A 20,819-nucleotide genomic window follows, 5' to 3' on the forward strand; every position below is an offset into this window, starting at 1 on the left:
ACTTCTTTTTGTTCGTAAATGTTAGTTTTTCGTCAATTGTGTAGAAGAGGTAAATCTGGAACGAGATTGGGCGAGGACGCTCGAGAGTAATTCGGAATGTATCCGATTTCCGAAAGAGACTGAAAACTTGCACTTCCATTTCCCCAAGATGTGTTAAAGCAATAATCTTTGGATTACAAATACTGATTTCACTTTCAGTTCAACACCAATCTGATTAAATAGCACAGCTATCCGATTTCCGAAAGAGACAATTTACAATGTTGCTTAAGTTTTCCTATCAAAAATTTGTCAGGGAGCAATTGCCTTTCCCCATCGGCATGTTTGGCCCTGGGTCTCTGCCGGGTTGCTTGAGCATATGCTCCATCCTTTTGGCCCCGTCGGGATCACGATAAGTCATCAACATCTGCCCGTTTTAACCTTTTGCTACTTTTTTTGGATTTCAGTTTCTTGCCTCCATCTTCATCACAAGCTTCATTGTTTCCACTTTTTGCTTTAGCTTCCTTCTTGCTTCCTTTCTTTTCCTTGGATTTCTTCCTTTTCAAGGGTGGTGTTTCGCCCTCATCTCTCTCGGCTACAATATGCTGCTCATTATCTTGACAAGGTTCCCCGTTTCCAGTTTTTTCTTTAGCTTCCGTCTTGCTTCCTTTCTTTTCCTTGGATTTCTTCCTTTTCACGGGTGGTGTATCGTCCTCATCCCTCTCAGCCGCAACATGCTCTCCATGCAGCAGCCGATTGGCTGGGGGATTCACAACTTCTGCTTCTGCAGAATAGAAAGGAAAACTTGCAGCTATAGTTTTGGGGAATGATTACATGATAGCACATCTTGCAGAAATAGGAAAGAAAAACTGACCATCGGTGAAATTGGAATCAAAAAGAACGTTTGACAGAGGCTGCTTCAGGTAAACCTGCAACATTTCAACGAGAACAATTGATCTAAAAGAATGGGAAAGTTGCAGCATACATCATTGTTACTCCACTACACATGAAACCATGAAAATTAGGGAATTTTAGCCAACATTTTTCACTTTTGACAATCCGGCAAAAGCTAAGGTGAATGCACTAAAATACCCTAGACATCCAAATCCAGACCTAACCACATCTCTCCCACTTCATATGGGGCAAGCTTCAACCAATCATAAGTTCAGAAGTCTTTGAGAAGCCGTGCTTCCCTAGTACAAGTCGTGATCCCAACCAAACTTTTATACAAGTCTGAAAAACAAGAACTGTTATTAGTCCTTGAAAATTCAGCTCCATTGTTCACGAAGTTACAGGTAGTGTTCCAGATCTGGGGAATTTCACTTGATAATAAAATGATTCGCTACTTATTGTATTTCTGTATATTTTGAGTTATGTCAGGCACTGAGGTTTGAGAAGTGACCAATCTAAGTGCCATGACCCAATTGTATACGAAAGTATTGGATCCGAACAAATCAATAATCCACATCTATGGTCAGAATTTTTCCATGCCTCCCTCTTCTCTGGCATAGGAGATGGCAAATGGGGAAAGGATTCTTAAGTTATAAGAGAGTTCAAAGAGCGATGAGGGGGAGCTGACACCGGACTGATGAGAAACTACGTTTGAGTTATTAAGGATACTATGTTATTTCCACATACATTCTTCGCTATAATTATCATAAGTACAAAAGATTAGCTAAAATTTTATATAGAGCCAAATTTGGGCTTCTCGCTCGATGTAACTCTAAACAATCAGGCCGGCTGGTCAATAGCCTGCTTATATAACTCATAAACAATAAACTGCAATAACATACCGCAGAGAGTAGTTGCCGAGTCTTCACATTCCAAAGCCGTAGATAGCTATCCAATCCTAGAAGGAAAGAACTTAAGGTCAGTGATACATAGAGAATAAATTTGGTTTCCAACCCCTACTAACTTTACCAATAAAGCTTTAGAGAGAGAGAGAGAGAGAGAGAACTAGTATTGAACAAAAATTTTAAATATTGAAAACAGAAAGCATGCACTCACCACATGATGCTATCACCGGATAGTCTGGGTGCCTTGCTATGGATCTTATGCTACCAGAACACTTCCCCAAAAAGCATCCTAACAATTTCCCTGTTGTAAAACACAGAATTAAAGTAAAGAAAGCACCACCAATAGTCGAAAAGGCAGATTACAAAGTAACATAAACAACGTCATACTATCATTATCTGGTTCAAGAGGGACAATACACAACCACTTTATCCCTATCGATAACATGAATAGTGTTCTCGAATCTTGCAAAGGGACCTCCATAGTGGACATGCCTGACACCAGCCGTTGATACACCAGTCGTTCCATAACTTAGGTAACAGGCATCATGCTCAACAGATGGCTTTTTCTTCCCTAAGTAAGCTCTACAAATGGCTTTTAAATTTTTAATCATGCCTACATACATACCTCAGCTACTTTTTTCTATTCTATAGAAAAAAGAATTTGGTAACATACAAATTTTCAAAGAAATGATGAACAATTATAAGTGAGACTCAAGTCAGAAGTTCTTCGGCAGAACCAATGCCAGCCCAAGCATGGTGAACTCAGCTTCAAGCATTATTAAATCTCAAAGCTCAGTCCATAGAAAATGTATCCCCGAGTTCTTTTTTTTCACATATACACAATTTTACCCGGCTTAAACTATTTCAACCCTAACTGAAGTTTCAAATTCCAGTTTAATCCCCATTGACCCCACCACTTATGAAAATGTGCTAATAAAGCTCAACGCACCTGTGCGTATGTCAAAAGAAGCTAGGTCGCCAGATCCATTCCCTACATAGATTGTATAGCCATCTAGATCTTCCGCTACAGATTTAATAGCGGTCTCTCGGAACTCAAATGATATGACAGGTCTTCGCTGTGTAGAAATGTCATAGAGATGAACCTGTCAAATAAAACCAGTCATAAGGTGTCAACAGAATCTTTTTCGGTTGTGCTACTAAGAGTATTCAAGAAACTGAACTTCTACAACAGCAAACATTATAGAAATCCAAGAACTCAAAGTTGTATTCGGTTTTTATAAAACCTATACTATATTCTTAGTTTGCGCAGAAGTTTATCATCCTAAGTACATTAAAAAATAAATAAATAAATACAAAGAGGACTATTCTCCAGAAGTAGCTTATTTCCAACTGAAAACAACAAGACAAAATCAGTCCTACTGTAAGCGAATATTACCTCATGGCTGTTGGTGCCAGTAACAAATTTCCGATGATCATCTTTACTTAAAAATGTGGCAGATGTAAACCAAGTTGGGGTAAAGATACCAAGGGTGTTTTTAGGAGGCTGCTCAGGGTAAAAAAAAATTAGAATAAATGCAGATCATACTGTTTGCAAAAGAAAATGCATGTGTGTGCGCGCGTGCGTGCGTGTTAATTTCCTCAAGTCATAATTGTGGAAGATAGAAATGCTCACAGGTTTTGCTGTCCAAATCTTGGCACAGCTGTCAAGATCCCAGACATTCATCTCAACACGCTTCCTGAGTTTGAGAATAATAACGTCACCACTTGTAAGACAAATATCCTAGTGATGATACTCTTTGTTTAATGAAACGTTAAGTAGATTTTGAAGCTCCTATGGTAAGTCCTTGTCCTTATTATGAGAACTCACCCTCCAAATAAAAAGTAGTTTTCACTTCCATCTACTTCCGAACATAAGATATTTCCACCAGCACCCACACTCCATGTTCTTGAAGATCCAGTCGAAGTAACATCTGATGCTGGTTTAGTCAATTCAAAGGATCTTATGCTTGCATTTCCTTTTGCTGTACATGTAAGCAAAGTGCAAGACCTAACAGCATATAACAATTTAAAAAAATATTAGTACCTGTATGCACAGAGGGAACAATGCCATTGTTTTTAAACAAAAAACTTATGCAAGAATTAACATTGTCAAAAGAATATAGAAATACTTGAGGCACCTCTCAAAGGTTTAAGCTTAAGACAACTTGGTTTTCAGGGGCCACTTATCTAAGTTGGTATACATGCTAGCAATTAAACTTTAGACTGTAAATAAATAACTAAAGCATGCAAGGCGAATACACTCTGCATGTATGCACTCCACAAAATGTGCACTAGAAAACACATTCTATACGATCTTAGTAATTGTACTGCAATAAAAACTGGTGAAAAAAGAGTTATAAAAGAATAAGTGAACCTAAAATTGAACACCCAAGCATACCAAATCCTATGCATCATAAGATGATTAAGTACCTAACTTTATTAGAAATTGCAGTGATCAAAATTCGGTTTAGATGGTAAAATATGAAAGCACAGAAGGCATCTTACCTTGAAGCCAGTTCCAAATTCTTTTTGGCAAGCAAATGTAATCCAGCAACGGGGTCATCTTCAGGTTGAACCCCGTTATTACTAGAATTGGTAACAGAGAAACGGAGATCCCCATTAAGAGGATTAAGAACTTCAATCTGTAAGACGTGCAAGCACCTAATAGTTAGCAGCTGCAACAGGATTAAGAACTTCATCCTGTAATTATAAAACAAAAGGAAACAGGAATTGCTCCCACTTAATAATGTACTCACCGTCCCATTTCTCCTTGCAACAGCTAGCAGCTGCAACATTGAAATAATGGAAAGTTTAATCGTTCAATCGTTTTACACTTTAAACTCATAAAACAGAGCCAGACATACCCAGTTGAAACTACATTCCCAGAACACACATGACATAATGGAAAGTTTAATCGTTCAATCGTTTTGACAAGTATTAGCAGCGAAGTGAGAGCCGCTGCCTGTCATTTCTTACAGGCGGCAGCAGCACTATTGCAGTTGGGATGGGGATGATGATGATTCTACCCTCCTCCTCACCCTCCTTTTTTTTCTTCTTTTTTTTTCTTTCTGTTTTGGAACAAACGAATAAAAAAGAAATTTCAAGGGTGTATCCCCCCCTCTCTCTCATCCACCAAGGGGAAGAACATCCGCCTCCACCGCTTAATGTACCCAACGGACTTCACTGGGTACATGAATCAGCGGTGAACAATCAGAAGAAAGAGAACTGCTTTCAGCTCCGTCGAGGAACTGAGAAAAAACCCATTAAACTTATAACATTGCGATTAACCCTTTAGAATTATAACACAAAGAAACCATAAATCACAGAGAAAACTCATACCGGATCAGATTTTCGGTCATCCAAAGAGGCGGCAAGCACGCTTTTCGACGAATCTAGGTCGCCCCACCTCTCAACCAACTTTGGTTCTGCCCTTCCTTGCTTACCCCGAGCTTCAATAACTGCAAACAACCAACGGTATAACCGAATTTTAGACTTTTATCAAAAGAATTAGCAGTTGATTCTTGTTTGGCCGAGAAATGGACAGTATAAGACAAGACAGAGATACCTTTAATGAGACCGAGCTCGTCGAAGGTTAGAGCTCGAAGTGGAGGACAACCTGGGCACTCGAGTGTGGTCGTACGAGGCATATTTTGCTCAACTCTCACTCGCAGAGATCGGGGAAGGAGAAAAACCCTTAAACCCTAGCTCCCTCAAAAAGTTATGAGCTGCGAGAAGTTCATTAGGTCCCTTGTTTTTAGGTAATTATACTTATTTCCTATGTTTTAACCTCTTTTTGTAATTTACTCCCTCGTGGCTAGTTTACTATTTTACCCTTTCTTGGTTGTGCACCGAGTGCAAGTTCAAGACTTCAAGTTGGAATGAAATTTCCGATTCCGTCGTTAATTTTCAATCTAAACTTGGAAATTTCTGAATAACTGGAATAAAATTGGAAAACAATTAAAGAATTGTTTATAGAGTAATACTAAGAAGATTAAATTTTGCAAACTAAAAGAGATGAAAGTTGATGATATGATTATGACTTAAGCGTTAATAAACGTACTCATTTCTATTGATGACACATCATTTAGTTTGCAAATTTTGTGTACAAATTTAATCTTCCTAGCATTAACTAAATTTGTAGACTAAATGTGTAAACTAAATAACATGAAAGTCGATGATTGTATTATTACATAAGTGTTGGATAACATGTTTATTTCTTATTGGTGACACATGATTTTGTTTTGCAAATTTATCAACAGATTTAGTCTCCCTAGCATTACCCCCTTGTTTATATTTAGAGTAATACTAGATAGACTAAGTGCCTGTTTGGATAGAGAAAATGTTTTTGGATTCCAAAAACATTTGAAGTGCTTTTGGCAAGAAGCATCAGTTATGTGTTTCTTCCAGGAAGCACTTTAAAGGCTCGTTTACTAATCCGTAATCAAAATAGGTGGAATTGGATTGAGGGGGAACTGAATTGAGGATGAATTAACTTGAGGAGAATTGAAATCCAGATTTTCATTAAAGCTATTTACTACAATTTTCTGGAATCGGAGTATTAATGGTTATGTTTGAATATAAGTTGTATGATTACTAGAATTCACTTGAATGGAAATGAAAATTTGTATGATTACTAAAATGCCCTTTATTATAAATAAATATTTTATAAGAACTTATAGGAAATCAAGTCAATTGATATAAAAGTAAAAATAAAAAACTAACCAACCAAACCCCAACCCAACCGTTCTCTCTATCTCTGCCTCAATCATCTTTCAACAATTTGAAATTCATGGTGGGTTTGAGGCCTTTGGGAAGTGTTGGTTGTGGTGATGTAATTTCTTTGAAGTTTAGTTTACGGGGTATTTCGTGTTGATTTGAATGTGAGGAGTTTGGTTTTTAACATTGTGTTAAAAAGAAAATAACTAAAATGGGTTCTTCTTCAACTTTCGCTTGATCTTGTTTTCTGGTTACCGTTGTTGTCGAGGAAGATGATGGTGGGTATGTAGCCTTGGGAAGACAGGAAAGGGACGGTAGTGAGGAAGAAGGAGACATACTAACGCTGGGCACCGGTGCTGGTTTATCATTGGAATTTCAGCAATTATGTAAGGGCATTATGGGTATGAAAAATGGATTGCCCATTCCCTCATTCTTCCAGAACTCAAATACCACTTACTATCAAGGGATCCAATTCCTCCAAAGTGAGGAATTGAATTCCAAACTTTGTGTAGGTCCCACCATATTTTTGATTCTTTGAAATTTAGTAAATTGTTGACCCTAAAAATTACAAAGCCTACATGGCGCATAAGCCGAGTAACTAATAAGCTAACTACATCCTTCGCTTGAATGTGGGGAGTGCCAACTCGTCGGCCGAGCTCGGCCGAGGAGTAAAATTTGTTGATGTTGCGTTGAGCGCGTTACTGACTTCTTTATCTTGCGACTGCGACCGAGGAAAGAACAAATGTCGACCTCTGGATTCTCAAGCCTGAAGACAAGGCTGCTAGTTCTGCGAAGTTCACAAATCGTCGGTGCCCGATTTGGTCACAATGATTATATTCGTAAGAGTATAAGCACGTCGAATCGACACCAGACTATACGGACACAAGTACTCAAAGTTGATGTATGTCTTGATGGTGAATGTGGTTTGGCCGTCAGAATGACGAACTTTGAAATTCACTTGTGAGTATCCAATCATAAAATCACTCAGTGTCCAATACGCCGAATGTCGTAACTCGTAACACCTTACTTCGCCGAGAAGGCTAATAAGATGACATCTACCAATAAGGATTCAAAAACCCTTCTCAACCCAGACTTGGATAGGTAACCAGTCGGCCTCGTCGCACTGCTGTTTATCTAAATTGAAGGAGCTCCTCGGTCGGCTGATTCTACGGTAATAGTGTTGTTTATCCAAATTAAAGGTGTTCACCGGTTGCCTTCATAGTGCTGTTTATCCAAACTGAAGATGTGTCGGCGGGAAAAAGAAAATAAAAAATCTCAAGATGTTTGTGAGGTTTTGCACGGGGCAATTGTGTGTTGAATTGAAGGTCCTTCTTCCGTTGCACCGAGTCTTGTATTTATAGGCAAATGTTGTGTGGCGCGACCAAATAATTTTGTAGAGTACCAATGCAATCCTAATTTGCGGAGCTGAAGCATATCCTTCAAATTAATCCGTGGGATTTGTTCCTTGACTTTTCAAACTCGTCAGTTAGATAAGCAACAACCTATCTAGGTTTTACCATACCACATCAGAAACCTAGCCCACCTAGGCTTCTGATCTCACTAAAAACCTTCAGGAGAAACTCTTACTTCCATCACCATGCAAAAAACAAGAAAAGCTTAGCCTACCTAGGTTTCCTAGGTCATCATTACACCACCACCAAAAAAAAAAACCTAGCTTTTCTAGGCTTGTCTCATCATCACCCAAAGCCATCATCTTTAATATCATCTTGCAACATATCCAATCCACACGTCCACACACATCCCAACTTAATTTAAATTGTACCACTTGTTTCGGGATATAATTCGCACCTTATTTATCTAGTTGAAGAAGATGCTAGGATAATTCATATTAAAAGATAATTATTATGATAAAATCCATAATATTATCCTTTAATAATGACAAAAATTATCTCTATTTTTCCATCCGACGATTGAGAGTTATGCTCACTCAACGGCCTTGATTGCACAGGCCAATGGTGAATATTTGGATCCAAACATTGCCCCCCAGTTTCCTTAAGTTTCGGCCCGTAAGCCGAATGGTTAAGGAAATTAGCGCAGTCGAATAAATATATGTTCGAGGAATTCACTCCATAGCCTGCCACGTCTTGAAAGAAACCTCGATGCATTGGCCGAGCTCGGCCTAACATAATTCTAGCCCGGATCAAGTAAGGACACAGATAAACAGAACACCTTTACACATCCATTGTCATGAGTTGCAATAAACATGTGCCTGCCAACGACGAGACACAGGCCACGGCTCCAAATGTGTCTTCGCCTAATACTGTCAAGGGACTGTGATCGCCAAGATCCCATAATCTGATGGTTCCACCCCACCAGCCGCTATAAAGAACACATAGGGATATGGCAAAAGTGAGGATGCAGCATGCATGTTGGAGACTAATGCTCAGTTGTCCTCTCGGCTCGAGAAAAACTTAGTCGAGGAAAGCCAAATAGGGTCGAGGGCCGAGAAACCAAATGAGGTTGAAGGCTCGGGGACTCTCACCTACCACTTACTCCTTGAAAGAAAGTTGTACCTGCTGTGTCGAGGAAAAACAAATGGGGTCAAGGCCGAGAAAAACCAAATAGTCGAAGGCCTGCCACCAAGTAGCCTACTTGTCTTCAAGAAACAATCACATGTGGACAGCCGTTCGACATGTCATTCAACTATCCACGCTTCGGCATTTAAAATTCGATAATGGTATCTCGACGTGATACTACTAAATATATATATATATTAAACTCATGCCTCTGAGCACGTTCTGCAACCATGATTTGTTCGTTAGTACTGCATGTATGCACCAAATAGAACACAACCATCAAACCTTGTGGCCTTTGTTGAATTAAACATGCAACAACGCAAACATAATTCTCTCGGCGAGGCTTAAAATGAAAACGGCCGATTATACGACACAACTATATATATATATATTAAACTCAGAAAAATTGTATTCGGCCATATAGTTTTGTAAAGTGGGCTGAGGTCAAGAAGAATTGGGTGTAGAGTCTATATATACATATATATAAATACACACACACACACACATATATATGAATAGCCTGATGTATGTTGACTTTAACACCAAGGTAATAATGATGTTGGATTGACATTTCAAACATATTGCACGCTGTTCCAGGCATATATATATATTCGAAAAGGGGGTTGAAATGTTAGAAGGGTCCTGTCTTCCATTATCTGAAAGGATGATGCATGTATGCATAGAATGACCACCAAAAGTAGGTGATTTTCTATACCTCATATCTCATTGTTGACGTCCTAGCCGAGTGATTGCAATACTTAATTAATGCTGAGCCATATGGTCGAGGATGATAAAACCCAGATTCGGCCAAGTTTGCTAAGCTCGGCCTAAATAAAAACTTTTGTCTTCCCAATTGTATTCTGCCATGACAAGAAAGCAAACCATGACTCCTCACTAGCCTGGTACCTTGAAGAAAATCATGATTCCACACACCACAATCATGTCCATAGGCTAAAGCCTAGTACCTCTTTTGTCTTAATCACATCACATCACTACCTCACAATTTCACCTTTATCTCATGGATTAATTGCACGAAATTAATCTAGTAGTGGTTGTATTGGCACGTGAATTTGCCAACGCCTTTGTGTCAAATATGACCATTTAATTTGGATTGTAGGTATAGATTTCTACATTGAGTAGCAGTCTCACCAAGCATCTATTTTAATTCACTCATTCTCAGTGAGATTAAAATAATTTTAACCGCCGAAATGTACCACCTATGCCTCCCAGTTTTCTTGAACTTCGGCTTGCAAGTCGAATGGTTAAGGAAATTAGCGCAGTAAAAAAACCCCTCGTATTGCCGAAAACGAAGTGATGCGGTTAAGCAAAGAACTATCCTATGTACATTCCCTGATCGCTGAGAAAAAATAAGCATTCACCACCGAATAAAAATTCACTCGGCAGGATGTTGTCCCGAATTCACCCCGTGTGGTGTATCCACTATGTAGCCTCCTTAATTTCTTATGCATCAGCTAAGGAGCCGAATTATTAAGAAAATAATTTATTCATCATTTTTTTTTTTTAGCAAAAGAAAACAAAAGTGGCCAAACCATAATCAGGAGGAGGCCAACGATGCTTTATTCCAAGTCGAGATCTTTTGATATCAACATTTTCAAATTGATTTCGCTCTAAGCCGAATAAAGGATTTTCTCCAAATATTTGTAACTTGGCAAAAAAAATTTCATGTTCGGCCGCCGAATGTGTTGAACAATTATTATGCCCCCTAGGCATAATTTCCGCTTTTAATTCAAACAACTTAGCCGAATGGGATTTCTCTATATTGGCTTTATCAACAATAACCATGTCAATTGGCGTAGTTTCGGCATCTAAAACCATGAATTGGTCTTGTTCGTCATTGGAACACTTTTCTGACGAATTATTTTCTGAGCCAATTTTTGGCTCAGAAGCTTGAACATTTTCTTCTAGGCCTACCACACTTTTAGCCTCGACCGAAAAAATAGGTGGCCTAGGTTTTTCTTCTTGGCCGACCATATTTTCAGTCTCGACAGAAAAAATAGGTGGCTTTTTTTTTTCGGCCAAAGTAACAATTTTCTTAGGCTGATGTCTGATTACGGCCGAAGCGAAAAATTGTCCCCTGGTATTTTCAACCAACCATTCCTCAAATGAAATCGATTTGTAGTCGAAAACGTAAGGAAAATATTTTCCATCTAGCCATGTATTAAATCGAGTCATGTCTTCATTTACCCATTGCTCTTGCAAGGTAACAGGAGCTTTTATTCTCAACATGTAAGCGAATGACTTTTGCATCTCTGTATGCCCACAAAGAATTTTTTCCACTTCCAAAGATCTTTTTCGTTCTTCATTGTGTTTTTTCAATTCCTCTAGGAGCTCGTACAATGTGACATCCCGTCCCGGAAATATCGAAACGCACGTGTGAATTATCAACTTTACCCCTAGTTCGTTTCTTTGACATTATTGGTTGTTTTGTGTGTTGTGGCATGTGCTGGGCCACACACACACACATTCACACTCACTGTCTCTCTCTGCCTTTTCTCTGTCTCTGTCTCTCATCTCCCTCTCCCTTCCCGTTCACCTTAATACGTACAGACACACACACAACTCCTCAAACATTTGCAGATCGAGGAAACCAAGGGCACAGTTGAACTCGTGAAGCTCGTGCGAGTGCAACCATACCATTTTCAGGTGAGAAATACATCGTTTTCACGTCGATTCGACAATGGCAGTTTTGTGTACTGTTCATGCAAACCTTAATCTAGCATGTTTTTGGAATTTTGAAGCTCGTAGGTGTCTTAGTGAGGTCCCAAGGAGCCTCGGAGTACTTCGTTGGACGAATTTGAACGTCAGGATCGTCCTGTTCGAAGTTGGCCGGTTTTGGATAGTTTGCACAGGTATGATTCCGTGAGTTTTAGCCCTCAAAACTTGTTTGGATGTGTTCTACTAGTCTAGGACTTCATTTTGGTTCAAAAATCACGAAAAACGGCTGAGAAACGAGTGAGAAAACTCGAGTTGCAGGTTTCCCAGTTTTCCGGTGCCGGCGACGGCACCGGAGATTGAACGGAGAAGGTGACGGAATATTCCGTCAGAGTTGACGGAATATTCCTGACGTCGTTGACGGAATCCGTTAGAAATAACGGAATATTCCTCACGGCGTCAGTTGACGCCGTCCGTGTGCGTCGCACATGCCTGCGCGTGGGGGCGCGTGCGGCGGAGGAAATTTTTTCTAAAAGTATGGTTGTGATCCTGAGGTTGTGTAGAGCACGTTAGTGTATTCATTTGTCCATTTTGAGCAATGTATGAGAAGTTATTACGAAAGTTAGGTTATGTGCTTTAAAACGAAAGTTAGGTTATGTGCTTTAAAGTTAACGTTTTTATAGTTATTTCGCATATAGGTGACACGTACCCCGAGGACGAGCGTTCGCATTCGAGGCAGGGGGGCTACGACCCTTCCACATACCAGTGAGTGGGCTTTTGTTTTCCGTATATACCTATATACAATTATATTCCCAGAAATTGATTAAAAATGATTATTTGATTTATGCCATGCACCACTTCATTATTGTTTATGCATCATCACATGCATTAGTAGTGGTATACATATAATTATGCATATTGGGTGCTGTGGACGCACAGGTAAGTGCCAGGTAAATGTTATTCATATTTACATTCAGTAGTAGTTGAGATGCTTAGAGAGCTCATAACCTGTACCCCTGGTGTTAATGCTCCCGCCCAGAGTAGGGCACAGTCCTTCACGTGATGTTCACCTCCCGCACCACACGCTCAGCTTGGATCCAAGTTAGGTGCACAGTCCTGTCGTACAGACCACTTTAGGTGGTTCCGACTCGTAGGTGACCCGCGATTATTCGCACAGCCTTCACGTGATCGTAGCACTAGAGCGTATATATATATATTACACCCAGGCCTGTCGTACATACCACTTTAGGTGGTTCCGACTCGTGGGCAGGTTCAGTTATTGATTTTGAGATTTGAGCTCTATATGCAGCCGTACAGGTCACGTTAGGTGACTCCGGCTGCCAGATTATATGTTATTGACATGCTTTATACCTGAGTACTTACATTTCATCATGAGGTTTCGACATGGCATATATTGAGCATGATTGGCATACCCTTGAGCATGTTGGGCATATCTATACATACGTATATATGTTATTTTCTGAGAAGTATACAGGTTTTACGGCGAGGGGTTAGAAAGTATTTTACTAAATGATTTTCAAAGAGCTTTGTTTTTGCCCACTCACGCTTTTGTTTTGCGCCCCTCCAGGTTCTAGTTGCTTAGCAGTTTCGGTGGTCTCCCAGAGGGTTCTTCCGGCTTTTCTGACAGATACTCACCAGCGTAGGGTCACCTTCGTGTGTACTTATGTCGTAACTTTTCTTTTGGACTGCTGTAGTCTTGCTCTGAATTTGTATCTCACTTTTACTAGCAATTGTCTTAGTACTTTGTATGCTAGTTTTTAATTATTCGTACTCTTTATACTACTATCTTATTAGCTTCCGCACGTGCACATGGCTGCGTCACCTTCGTGTGACGGCCAGCACGCTCCGATCTCGGTCGGGGTGTGTCATACAATCTGCTACATGTAGCCGGATTGGAATCTTGATATATCATATGAACTTCGTAGTTTTAGCACTGAGTCCCACTGGGCGTGCCAAAATGTTGACCCTAAAAATTACAAAGTACACGTGACGTGCAGGCCAAGTAACTAATAAGTTAACTACGTCATTCGGTTGAATGCGGAGCGTGCCAACTCGTCGGCCGAGTTCGGCTGAGGAGTAAAATTTGTTGATGTTGCGTTGAGCGCGTTGCTGACTTCTTTATCTTGCGACTGCGGCCGAGGAAGGAACAAATTTCGGCCTCTGGATTCTCAAGCCTGAAGACAAGGCTGCTAGTTCTGCGAAGTTCACAAATCGTTGGCGCCCGATTCGGTCACAGTGATTATATTCGTAAGAGTATAAGCATGTCAAATCGACACCAGACTATACGAACACAAGTACTCAAAGGTGATGTACGTTTTGATAGTGAATGTGGTTCAGCCGTCAGAATGCTGAACTCTGAAAATCACTTGTGAGTATCCAATCATAAAATCACTCGGTGTCCAATACGCCAAATGTTGTAACTCGTAACACCTTACTTCGCCAAGAAGGTTAATAAGATGACCTCTGCCAATAAGGATTCGAAAACCCTTCTCAACCGAGACTTGGATAGGTAACCAGTCGCCCTCGACGCAGTGCTGTTTATCCAAACTGAAGGTGCTCTTCGGTCGGCTGATTCTACGGCAACAGTGCTGTTTATCCAAACTGAAGGTCTTCGCTGGTTGCCTTCACAGTGCTGTTTATCCAAATTGAAGATGTGTCGACGGGAAAAAGAAAATAAAAAATCTCAAGATATTTGAGAGGTTTTGCGCAGGACAGTTGTGTGTTGAATTGAAGGTCCTTCTTCCGTTGCACTAAGTCTTATATTTATAGGCAAATGTTGTGTGGTGCGACCAAATAATTTTGTAGAATCCCACTGCAATCCTAATTTGTGGAGCTGAAGCATATCCTTCAAATTGATTCATGGGATTTATTCCTTGACTTTTCAAACTCATCAGTTAAATAAGCAACAACCTATCTAGGTTTTACCATACCACATCAAAAACCTAGCCCACTTAGGTTTCTAATCTCATTAAAAACCTTCAGCAGAAACTCTTACTACCATCACCATGCAAAAAACAAGAAAAGCCTAGCCTACCTAGGTTTCCTAGGTCATCATTACACCACCACCAAAAAAAAAAACTTAGCTTTTCTAGCCTTGTCTCATCATCGCCCAAAGCCATCATCTTTAATATCATCTTGTAGCATATCCAATCCACACGTCTACACACCTACACACATCCCAACTCAATTTAAATTGTACCACTTGTTTTGGGATATAATTCGCACTTTATTTATCTGGTTGAAGAAGATGCTAGGATAATTCATATTAAAAGATAATTATTATGATAAAAACTATAATACTATCCTTTAATAATGACAAAAATTATCTTCACTTTTTCATCCGACGATTGAGAGCTATGATCACTCAACGGCCTTGATTGCACGGGCCAATGATGAATATTTGGATCCAAACATAAACAAAGGAATGGTCCGTAGTCGGAATGTGATTCCATGTTTTGATTCCCATTACGTGTACGTAAACGCGCTCTAAGTGTTTTTCCAGGATTTACTTGCATTTTTACTAAGAATTAGGTCCAAAAACATTTTCACTAAAAGCGCTTTCAATCATTTTAAAATCACATCCAAACAAACTCTAAATTTGCTAAACTAAATGATATATAGAAGTTGATGATTGACTCATTAATTAAGCATTGACAAACATGATTATTCTTATTGATAACACATCATTTCATTTGTAAATTTTATCTATAAATTTAAGCACCCTAACATTTCTCTTATAGTTATATGGCAACCCCAAAAGAGTCAACGTCGGGATTTAATTTCGCTTAAAATCCATGCAAACTCAAACATTTTACAACCACAAAAGCACCCAACTAGGAAAAAATTAAGAGGAATGTTATACATACCATATTTTTATACCATATTTTCATAATACCTTAGGTAGCATTTAATATGGACAATCACATTATTTGAATTAATCAGATTTTTAAATTTAATTCATTATTTAATAAACTAATAATTAAAAAAACTAGTTAATTAAATTATGATTGTGGTATAAGAGGAGTTTTTCTCCTCATTTTTTTTTATCTTGTAAATTTTTCAAATGATGTGATTGTCCACGTCAGATATCACCTAAAATAGTATAAAAATATAGTATAAAAACATGATTGTGATTCAAAAATCAGTCTCCTTTCGTCGCCCGTCTCTTCGTCTTCGTCTTCGTCTTACAACTTATAAGCACTTTCAACTTTCAAGTAGCACGTCCAAACCATGGCGGACGAATCCACACCAAATGCCAAGAGCGGCTACTGCCTACAAACCAAGACCTTCCACACTCTCCGGCCTCCGGTCCCACTCCCACCACTCTCCCAACCCCTCTCCCTCACCCAGTTCACCCTCTCCCTCCTCCAATCCTCTACCGCCGCACCCACCACCTCCGACCTCATCGACGCCGCCTCCGACCGCCATGTCTCCTACCAAACTTTCCTCGGCCAAATCCATTCCCTCACTATCTCCCTCCAATCCCTTGCCCCCTTTCTATCCAAAGGTCACGTGGCCTTCATTCTCTCCCCTCCTTCCCTCCACGTCCCCGTCCTCTATTTCTCTCTCCTCGCCTTAGGCGTCGTCGTTTCGCCTGCTAATCCAGTCGGGTCCGATTCCGAGATCGCTTACCAGGTCCGGCTAACCCGACCAGTCATCGCCTTCGCCACGTCAGCAACAGCTCAGAAGCTCCCCAAGGGTAACGGCAAAATCCGCAACGTTATACTCCTCGACTCGCCCGAATTCCTCTCCATGCTCGACCGGGTCGGTTCATCCGAAACACGACCCGACCTCCGGTTTGCAGTCAACCAGACCGACCCGGCTACGATTCTCTTCTCCTCCGGCACCACCGGCTGAGTCAAAGGCGTTCTCTTATCTCACCGCAACTTCATCGCCGTCATAGCTGGGCTCCACGCCCTTCACGAACCCGACGCGGACCTACCCAACGGCCAAGAGGTGTCGCTGTTCACGCTACCTCTGTTCCACTTGTTCGGGTTCGTCATGGTGGTTCGGGCGGTGGCAATGGGCGGGACCTTGGTTTTGATGGAGAGGTTCGATTTCGAATCAATGCTGAGGGCCGTGGAGAGGCACAAAATCTCGTACATGCCGGTATCGCCGCCGCTGGTCGTTGCAATGGCGAAGTCGGAGCTGGTTAAGAAATACGATCTTAGCTCGCTTCGGCATCTCGGCTGTGGCGGTGCGCCGCTGGGAAAGGACGTTGTTGACAGATTCCGTGAGAAATTTCCCACTGTTGAAATTGCACAGGTCAGAGAATTAACGTTGTCGCATTACCTTCCTCATTACCTTCCTAATTTTAATTCTTGACTGTTAATTAAAAATGGCATCTACAGTACATAATTCAAGTTCGAATCTTGCACTCAAATTCGAATCTTTTTCGTCAAATTAAAGTAGTTTAGAATATTATCGGGTAAAGGAAAAACAGTTAGGCACACGTTTAATACACTCATTGCTCTCGTCTGTCACATGTCTGAATATTGTGGCTGTTTAGGGATATGGTTTGACGGAGACCGGAGGAGGGGGGACGAGGATGATAGATTCCGAAGAGACTAAGTTGCATGCTTCTGTGGGCCGCCTATCGGAAAATATGGAAGCCAAGATTGTCGACCCTGAAACATGAGAGGCATTGCCTCCCGGCAAGAGGGGTGAGCTATGGCTGCGAGGTCCATCGGTCATGAAGGGTAATGAACACTTGCCATGTCTCAGATGTCCCACATTGCAAACGTAAAACGTGTTAAGATGATTTTAAGTTTTTCGGCACCCCGTTCTTACAGTGTGATTTTGCAGTGATGACAATGTAGTTCCATATCCAAATGACCTTTTCGAAACCTTTATAATATGTGCAGGTTATGTAGGAGATGACAAGGCAACTTCTGAGACCTTGGACAAAGACGGGTGGCTGAAGACCGGTGATCTTTGTTATTTCGATGACGAGGGGTTCCTCTACATTGTTGACAGGTTGAAGGAATTGATAAAGTACAAGGCATATCAGGTGACTGAAACTGAGACCCCTTGAAAGTTCACTCATGACAAAGATCACTGTAAATATCATTGGATCAGTCCCTTTACGTAATGTGTTATTTTCGGTGTCTCGTTTCTGGAACGAATTGCAGGTACCTCCAGCTGAGCTGGAACATATACTTCTATCCCATCCTGACATTGCCGATGCTGCTGTGATTCCGTATGTATCTAGTACGATGTCATTCTTAGAAGTTTAGCTTTATTTGTAAACAAGAAATTGGTGCATTTAAAGGAAAAAAAAGGTATAGAGAAAATTTTCCGTTTAAACGGATATTTTGCTGATAAGATGGCCTTTACGAAATCTTGTTTTATGCCGTCCCACCCTCATCCCAGAAGGCTAAAAGAAAACGAGTGGCATGTGTTCGCGCAGATAGTCGAAAGATCACAGTTTTTGTGTATTTTTTTCCCTCAAGGTTTACGAGTTCTTTGTTCTTCCCATTTGTGTTCGTAAAACAGGTATCCGGATGAAGATGCAGGGGAGATTCCCATGGCCTATGTGGTTAGAAAGCCCGGAAGCAACATCACCGAGGTTCTAGTTATGGATTTCGTTGCAAAACAAGTATGCTCCTGAATAGAAAATCTGTAACTGAATGTGCATACAAGTTTTCTTCACAGCTTTCGAATTAAAATTGCTCATATACATAGGTTTACATGCATATTTAGGGAAAAAGAGAACAATTCTCATCATGAATATTAGGGTTCAAATGCAGATTTGAGGAGCAACTTTGTATGTTATAGGCTTTCACATTGGTGTTGGTGTGTTCTTATTGCAGGTTTCACCGTACAAGAAGATACGGCGGGTAGCGTTTATCAACTCCATTCCAAAATCTCCAGCAGGGAAGATCTTGAGGAGGGAGCTAGTCAATCATGCTTTATCTAGTAGTTCATCTAAATTATGATTCGTTCGTCCAAAGCAAAGGAAGAACAAAGCCTTCTCAGCATCACATTCCGTCCGGTGTTCATCATATCAGCTCATTCATTGTATGCAATCTTTGAATTTTCCGGTGGTGAGGATCGGATCATAGTTGGGTGCCCACTTTGTTTGGGTTTACTTGTATATGTACACCATTTTTCTGTGATATTTTAAAACCCTAAACCCTTCAAGACCCTTTTTTTGTTTCTTTGTATGTACTGTGCCGTGTAAGTTGCTCCCTATCTTATAGCCTTCATACAACATTTTTGAGTAAGGCTATTTATATCATATTTTTATACCACATTTCTATACCATCTTAGGTGGCATCTGATGTAGACAGTCATATCATTTGAAAATTTGCAAAACCCAAGGAAATGTTGGAGAAAAACTCCTCGTATACTACAATCATCATTTAATTAACTAATTTTTCTTAATTATTAGTTTATTAAATAATGAACTAAATTTAAAAATCTGATTAATTCAAATGATATGGCTATCGACATCAAATGCCACCAAAGGTAGTATGAAAATGTAGTACAAAAATATGGTATGAATAGCATTACTCGACATTTTTATCATATGGACCCTATCTCTATTATTTATCGCTCTTAGAGAAGCAATTTGGACACTTCCAACCTTTGTACACACTCACACGAGTTTAGAGACTTCCAACCGTTTGTGCACACTCGCAATACTTGGGTTAGTAGACCGCACACTTGTGAGTGTGAGGTTTCAGACGTTGATCCGACTAGCCCTAGCAAAATCCATGACATGTTCGTACACCACTTGACAATTGCAAATGCATCTTACATGATCAATATTGGGCCTATAAATACCAATTTACTTGTTCGCTAATCTCAACTACTTTAGCCACTTAGTACTATAGTATAGTCGTATTTGAACTACATAGAGTGGTCACTTAACAATTTCGCACATTAATATATAGTGGCGGAACCACATAGAGGCCAGCATAAACCCAGACCTATCCTGGAATTTCACGCTTTTTATATGTACTATGTGCAAATTTTCACTACATTGCACATGTGGCTCATCAGAGTATCTCCAAAAGAGATGCCAAAATGTACACATTAGCTATAACAATAAAAAAAAGACCATACTAATATTCTCCAACCAAAGTGCCAAATCATATGCCACGATGACATAGATTGGCAACAAAAGAGGTTGCTGTCAAATTTGACAACAGCTTTAAATGTTTTTTTTATTAATTATTAAATGTATTTTATTAATTTTAATTAGTTTAATCATTTATTATAATTAATGTTGAGTTGACCGATGCAATTATTCTACTTTTTTCTTCTTTTTAATAAATGAAAGTAAACAGATTAATGATTAAACTTTAAATATGCTTTATTAAATTTTAATTAGTTTAATAATTATTTTATAAAATAATAAAATTATAATTTAATTTGACATATCGATTGAAGAACAAAATTTTGAAAAATATCAATGCCACATAAGCTGTCAAAATTTGACGTCTCCTTCGAATATGGGCTTAGTTATGCTTGTTGCAACTCCAGCAATATGTTGCAATCGAGAATCTATAACGGCTCCGGAAACTTGGGCATCACCAACAGTTCCGGGAACCTCGGGAGGTTTCTACTCAGAAAGTGATCTTGAAGCAGTTGAATACGTTCTAATGCCTACAAATACACAATTGGCTTCATACATGTCCCTCTATCAGAAAAGACCTTTTTGGTGTGTCCACTTACAACTTCCTCATGCTCTGCAACTTTATTAAATGATTTCATTATTTACCATACAAGAAACCGAATAAAGGGCCGTCTAACAACTACTTTGTTTTTCCGAACTTTTTTGTTTCGAACACTCGTCATTCCTCCTACTGTTTACCCTTCATCATCCCTCTCGCCCATTGTGTTTTGATTTTGGAGTGTAACAAAGTTTGCTATTGTTTTCAGTGACCTACACGCAACCCTAGTGGAATTACCCTATGGACGGACGATTGGTCGGGGGCTCGTTAGCACTATCCGCTTCTTTGAGGTGACACTAGCTGTTTTCGTGCTTGGGAAGACGATAACGTTCACGACTCGATGATTTATGTTCGGGGTTCCGATGATTTCTGCTGTGCTTTTGAGATAGTTGCAGCTCACCTGTTAAGACTTCTGCTGC

General features: G+C 39.9%; 1 protein-coding gene and 1 pseudogene across 1 annotated transcript; one reads left to right on the plus strand and one right to left on the minus strand.

The window, feature by feature from the left end:
* Positions 1 to 120: 120 nt before the first annotated feature.
* On the minus strand, positions 121 to 5,511 carry LOC137710638 (uncharacterized). The gene is made up of 12 exons (XM_068449715.1): positions 5,338 to 5,511; positions 5,112 to 5,230; positions 4,529 to 4,558; positions 4,278 to 4,414; positions 3,601 to 3,780; positions 3,406 to 3,469; positions 3,169 to 3,276; positions 2,722 to 2,875; positions 1,984 to 2,073; positions 1,770 to 1,825; positions 851 to 905; positions 121 to 760 (listed from the first exon to the last, which is right to left on the minus strand). Exons 1-12 carry the CDS (start codon positions 5,417 to 5,419, stop codon positions 384 to 386), a joined length of 1,452 nt encoding a protein of 483 aa, XP_068305816.1. The 5' UTR covers positions 5,420 to 5,511; the 3' UTR covers positions 121 to 383.
* Positions 5,512 to 15,907: 10,396 nt separating this feature from the next.
* On the plus strand, positions 15,908 to 19,038 carry LOC137711545 (4-coumarate--CoA ligase-like 9; annotated as a pseudogene).
* Positions 19,039 to 20,819: the final 1,781 nt, after the last annotated feature.

This window comes from Pyrus communis, chromosome 12 (assembly GCF_963583255.1).
Source record: "Pyrus communis chromosome 12, drPyrComm1.1, whole genome shotgun sequence".
Lineage (NCBI taxonomy): Eukaryota > Viridiplantae > Streptophyta > Magnoliopsida > Rosales > Rosaceae > Pyrus > Pyrus communis.